Genomic DNA, 6,537 nt, shown 5'->3' with positions numbered 1-6,537 from the left:
GAGAGGGAGAGCAAGAGAGACAAAATAAATAGTTTCAACTTCTCTCAACATAAGTCAGATGGAGGTAATTGTTCTCTATTTCGTCAAAAATCTTAAGTTCTATCCCTATTTTCTTTTAGTGCTCCAATGCCCAAGTTTAGGCAACATAATCAGGATAGAGCACCAAGCTCTAAGTCATAGTGTAATGTGAATAGTGATCGTACTAACCCAAATTGCAAGAGGTGTAAAAACCGGAAGGGCGAAGGTTTGGTAGTAGTAATGTTTGTTTTCAATGGTAAGTCAGGCCTTAAATTGAGGGAATGTATAGTGGCTTACAGAGTGGTAGAGATGCTTGTCAGCCAAGTTATTCTAACTCTTCTACAGCTTCAGCAGGATGCTCGACCCAAAAAGGTACCTCATCTAATGCAGCTAGGAGATAGTGTCAGAACAAGTTCTATGCCCTTCAGACTCAATTAGGAAGGTTCTAATGAGGTCACTGCTACGTTACAGGTCTTTCATGTTCAAGTCTATAAATTGTTAGTTTCTGAAGCCACATTCTCTTTTATAACTCCCTAAATAGTAGGTAGAATTTGGTGTCTATCCCAAAATCCTCTCAAACCTTCTCATTATAAAGCATAATTAATATTTAAATATCTATAATTGTTAAAATATATTTGAGTCCGTACTCTCGTTATTCTTAGTATTATATTATATTTTTTTCCCTTATTTGGCCCACGAGCTATTCTTAGTATTATATTATATTTTTCTCCCTTGTTTGGCCCACGAGACGATCCCATCCATCTACCCATCTTGTTCAAGCTCCACTGGCAGAGGACTTCACCGTACTGAACTATTCTTAAGCAGACTGCGAAAATTCATAGTCCAACAATATCAAATTATAGGTTGAAAACGCCCAGTTTTGCAAAAATTCTTATTCCAACCATATCAAATTATAAGTTGGGCCAAGCCGCCTACCAGGCCTCGCTATACTAACAACTCTATTGATAGAAAGAAAAATCTTTTTCAAATAAACTTTAATTTCCTCTCATTTAAGAAAAATTAATTCCCACAAGTAAGGAAAACACTTTCCACAAAAAACATTTTCTTCATACCAAACACACCCAAACAAAACTCAAATTCTTTGTTTTCATGCTCAAATTACTCCATGTGTTAAATTAATGAACATTCATTAACAAAAACCAACGTTCCAACACGTCTCTGGAACATGGAACACATCATACCTATTTCTTTAAAGCACAACTCTCTACTTCATTCAAGTCAGTTATTTTCCTGACAGCTGTTCAACAACCAAAACAATTCAACAGGTTCGGCACGTGTTTACACAAACTCATAGCAGTCAAAAAGGCTGCTTAACATTCTTTTTCGACATTTATCCAATTAAACACGCAGATAGCACATAAATTTACTCCCAAGTGGTCACACTTTGATCTCCTTCACAAGAACCAGCCCCTCCTCCCTCCCGCTCATCTTCGCACTTCAAAGGCTGCTTAAAGCAATCAGAGCAAAGCAATTCCAAACAAAAAGTTTCCTCATATTCAGTGTTATTTATACATCTGCCACATTCACTGCACCGTGAAATGCAAAGTGAGCAGGCCCTACATTCTTGAGTAGCTTGATCTTTCACTTGGCAACCCTCTGCAGGACAATCATAGACCAACCTCATTTTTTCACATACAGGGCATATTTGAACATCAATAGCCTGATTGTCATCAGATAAACGATAAATATTCCTTCGAGAAAAGAAATGGGGTTCGTAAACAATTTGCTGCGCCTGGCTATCTACACCTAGAAGGAACTTCAGTTCTTCAACATGTTCATGAGTCACTCCATAAAGACCGCCAATTCTCAGGTGCTTTATACCCATTATACCTCTTTGACAGTTAAAAGACTTCAACATATTTACAATGCCCTCAATACTGAGTCTTGTACATGCAGGAACCGATAGCTGCATCAATTAAAAAAGACTAATGAGCACAATATTGTACATTGACACACATACTATTAATAGCAAAAGGGACCTTGTACCAAGGAAAAACTAGTAGTAGCAAAAGGGTACTGATCCTGCACTCAACAGATACGTCTTGCAAGAGTATTTAGCACGAGGCACACAAGAACGAAAATGATGCCAGGACGGAACCAAACAGCCTAACATGCATCTCTGAGCAACCAAGAGGAAAATCAAGGGCATCAATATAACAGAAGTACGTTTCCATGAAAAATTCAAACTTCGATAAATAAAAGCTAAAACCACTGAAACAAAGCTTCAGACTCGTTAGGTAATGCAAACAATACAATGACCATCAGAGGTTCAGATTCTGCTTACAATTTAAAACAAGGAAATGATAGTGATAGAAGAACTACATCCAGACTGTGATCGGAGTCATTAGGCAAAAAATGTATGAATCAAAAATTAAATCACATAGCAAAACATGTGATCAATCAAGGTGCCATGAACAATACGTCATTTAGGATGTTCAAGTTAGCTTTAAAAGATAGTCAAGATGCATTTTGACAGACATCAGTAAGCAATTTATGTCATTCTTCTGACCAAACATTTCAGCCTTCACATATTACTAGGGGATAAATAGCTAAAATGCAACAAGTATTACTCCAGAAAGAGAAGCAGGTCATTAGAATGTGTTATAGAGCATCATGTTAACATCAACAAGCATACAACCACCATACCATCACATTGGTAACCATAAACAACACAAAAATATTAAGAAACAATAAAGTAAAATGAAGATGAACAACTGACCTTTGTCAAACGCGGATTAGAGTCAAGTACCCGCCTCAAACCGTCATCTGTGATGCGAGTGCACTCTAACAAACTCAAGCAGTGTAAGTTACCTTGAGCCCTGCTAGTCAATTGCAAGAGGACATCGTCACTGATCTCAGCCAATGGTTTTTCAATGTGAATGCTCCTCCATAATAGAGGATCATTTTTGACAGTAAGCCGCAAGGACCTACAAACACTTTCTACAGTCAAAAGATCCTTCACTCCAAGGTAACCAAGAGCAAAAAATAAAGCCTCGTGAGGGGTTCTTTCATCTTCACCAGAGCAAGATGTCGCACCAGCCCCTGTTTCCATGATCTGGGGCTGAAAACTGCCTGAACCTACATTATTGAACCCTGCAGTGTCCCCCACATTGCAAGCTGAGCCAAGACCAACATGGGCCAAGGCGTCCCTCATAACTCTCTCCCCGATAAGCCAATTCACTGGATCACCTCTATTCAATTTGTCATCAGACAGAATGTGACTACTAGGGAATGATTGGAACCTCATAGAATCGTTCCAAATAAAATTAAAACCCGCAAGTAAACCATAGTCCTCATTACTTGGACCAGCATGGTTTCTCCTACATCCTCCATAATCAACTTCCAAATCCTCAAGCCAACCAGTAATGGCTGTGATAGTGGTGCTTATATCCATACCAAATGGATCAGCAGGGAGAAGGTCAATGATATCCTCAGATACTGACTCCGAAGAATCATACTTCTCTACCCTTTCCCCCCCATAACCATAATCAAATCCCTCATGCGATTCTCGCCAGACATGTCTCGACCAAGCAAAATTCTCCACATTCTTCTCTGGAACACCCTCCACTAAACACCCATTAACAATTCTCATTGGCGATATCAAATTATCCTCAGATATATGTGCCGGAAATATGGGGCGATGTGAAAAATTTAATGCCATTTATGGTTTAGAACAAATCTAAAGACAGCTAAAAGGAGGACCTTTTTTTTTTTTTTACTTTTAATTTTTCTATTTCTTTTTTTTGTTGTTGTTTTTTATTTTCTCTCGTTTTTGGTGTGTAATATGGTAACGCGAAGCTTATCAGATTCAATAAGGAAACCCTCAATTTCGGATGGTAAACTAAAAGACAACGCACCTAAAATCTCACAGAGCTTCTTGTAAGGAACCCTAAGAAAATCTGAATAATACAATAGAATCAATAAGCGAAACGACACCTCACTACTTTTCAAAACTTTTACTATACAAATCAAACAATATAAGAATAAATGAATATTTGGCAGAATATGAAAACTTACAAGCTAGGGTTTGCAAAAGAATGTGGAAAAGAGGATAAATCGTAACAACGAAAAAAACAGATAACGAGATAATTGGGAGATAGGAGAGCCTGATTCAGTAAAAAAAAACCCTAATTTTCTCACCGAAGAACACAATCGACAAATAAAAGGCTGAAACGAGTCGAATCGCCGATTAGAGCAGAAAACTTGGGAGACTTGAAATTCCTCGGAAATCAATTTTCACCAGGTCGTTCGGAAAGGGGAAGAAGGGACTCGAATCCGCCGACCGAGCTCAAAGAGAGAGCGAAATAGAAAATTGAAAGAAATGGTAGAGCAGAAAAAGAAAAAGAGATGAAAATTTAAGGTTACCTGTTTGGGAGGTGAGGGAGAAAATGGGGGTTGAGGGGTAAGGAGAAATTGTGGAATTGTGTGTGAATTAGGAGAGTCAAAATCAAACCGACACGTGTCCGATGACTAACTCTTACTGCTGTTACGGTAAAAGTCGTGGCGGGAATGGAATTCCCTCCCCTTTTAGACTATTTTTTCGCTACAACACTAATTAATCGTTATAGTACCTTTTTTATGTATATATGGACCTACTTTTATACTTTCTTCATTTAAAAAATAATGATTTAATTTGATTTGATACGAAGCTTAAAAAAATAAAAAGTAAAAATTGAATTTTATGATGTTAAATTAAAAATATACCAAATATAGCAAAATGTACTTCAATCTTGTGGTCTTAAACATGCCATGTGGAAAGTTAAAATTAAAAAGTTGATAAAAAAAAAGAGTCATTCTTTTTTAAATGGATTAAAAAGAAAGTAGTCATTCTTTTTTGAATTATGTTAAATTGTATGTAAATATTCTTTATTATATTTTGAGTACATATGTATTTTTTGATATATATCTTTCACACTAACGGTAAGGATATATATGTATTCAAAATATGATGGAGGTTATGCACCTATCATTTATCACAGTTCAGGATATATTTTCCTATGTTCTGTTTTAATTTTTTTATCTTAAATAATTAACTCAAACCACTACCTGACTCAATAAATTCACTATCCAATTCGGTCCTCATTAAAATTCAAGAAATGCCTAGCTAACAGACGTGTTTTCCCATCCCTATAACACTATACACACAATACATTACTATCAATTTTTTTAAAAAAAAACACATTAACCCATAACATGAAAAAAAACATCAAATAAACTGTACCTCTCACGTTTCAATTTTCAGCGAAATTCTATGGGAAAAACACTATCAACCATCGGTCAACACCACACAGCCACTGTCTTCATCGAACCAAAAACACTTCATAAGTGAATCATCGCCTCACCTTTTACTCCAGCCTAATCTTCACTCCTTCCAACCGGTAATCACTACTAACATCGCCAATCAATCATAACAATTTATTTGTGGTTCACGTTTAAGAGGAAAACAGAGGAGTATCAGATTTGGAACAAAAACTAGAGGTTCGATCGAGTTGGTTCGAAATCGGGTTTGAGGGATTTATTGGGTCGAATAGTGAGTTTGATTTAATTACTTGGGATAAAAAAATTAAAACAGAAAAGGGAACAATATACCTCTGAACTATGATAACTAATGCGTATATACCCTCTGTCATACTTTGAATACACATATTCCCCTAATTTTAGTGTGAGAGGCATATAAGTTCCATTTTATTCATAGTAACGGCATATATGTACCCAAAGTATGATAGAGAGTATATACGTATCATTTATCATAGATTGAGCGTATATTTGTTCTTTTTTTATTTTTTTGCATTAAAAATTTATTTTACTAAATTATTTTAATTTATATTTACAAAATTTAAATTTGACTACTACATGATATTTAATGTAATCATTAATGTTAGAAATGGTGTTAGAATAAAATAATATTTTTGATTTAATAAATTAAAATAAAATTGAATTGAAATAACTAGTTTTATTTAAAAGATCTGCTATATGTAGTTTTTGCAGCTAACTACAAGGGGTTAGGTCCCCAAATGTTTATGGTACAGTACAGCTGGCACGCGTGTCTGCACAGTTTTGTCCTCTTGTGTAACAAACTTGCACGTGTTGCTTCTACTAAATAGGACACCTGGTCCAATGAGATTTCAGCCCTAATCATCACCCATCTATAAAAGAAAAACAAGGCTTTTTTCATCAAATGGTTTGGGGAATTAAAAAAAGGCAGCAAAAGCCCCAATTCAATGCTGCTCAAGTATTGCTCGTGTTCTTATCTTTGAAGTATGCTTAAAGAGTGAGTGAGTGTTCTTGAGTATTGACTTTGACGGATCTGGTCCCTCACTATGTGGTGCAACCCCCAAGGGTTCAACAATTGGTTTCAGAACCAGGGTAACTCTAAAAGGTTCACACCTAGATTGTTTTGGCTAGCATGGCTGCTCCACCTAACTTGGAAGAAAGGCAATCAACCACTAGCCACCTTGATTTAATGGACACCTCATGTTCCTGTTAAAGAAGTCAAGG

At 36.2% G+C, this 6,537-nt stretch overlaps 1 protein-coding gene across 1 annotated transcript; it reads right to left on the bottom strand.

The window, feature by feature from the left end:
* Positions 1–1,149: 1,149 nt before the first annotated feature.
* LOC107870629 (F-box protein SKIP14) lies at positions 1,150–4,493 on the bottom strand. The gene is made up of 2 exons (XM_016717215.2): positions 2,759–4,493; positions 1,150–1,945 (listed from the first exon to the last, which is right to left on the bottom strand). The coding sequence occupies exons 1-2, from the start codon at positions 3,698–3,700 to the stop codon at positions 1,403–1,405; spliced, it is 1,485 nt and encodes a 494-aa protein (XP_016572701.1). The 5' UTR covers positions 3,701–4,493; the 3' UTR covers positions 1,150–1,402.
* Between the last annotated feature and the right edge of the window lie 2,044 nt (positions 4,494–6,537).

The sequence above is a fragment of the Capsicum annuum genome, chromosome 5 (assembly GCF_002878395.1).
Source record: "Capsicum annuum cultivar UCD-10X-F1 chromosome 5, UCD10Xv1.1, whole genome shotgun sequence".
NCBI classification, from domain to species: domain Eukaryota; kingdom Viridiplantae; phylum Streptophyta; class Magnoliopsida; order Solanales; family Solanaceae; genus Capsicum; species Capsicum annuum.
The sequence above is the reverse complement of the archived record's forward strand: the minus strand, read 5'-3'. Positions and strand labels throughout refer to the sequence as shown.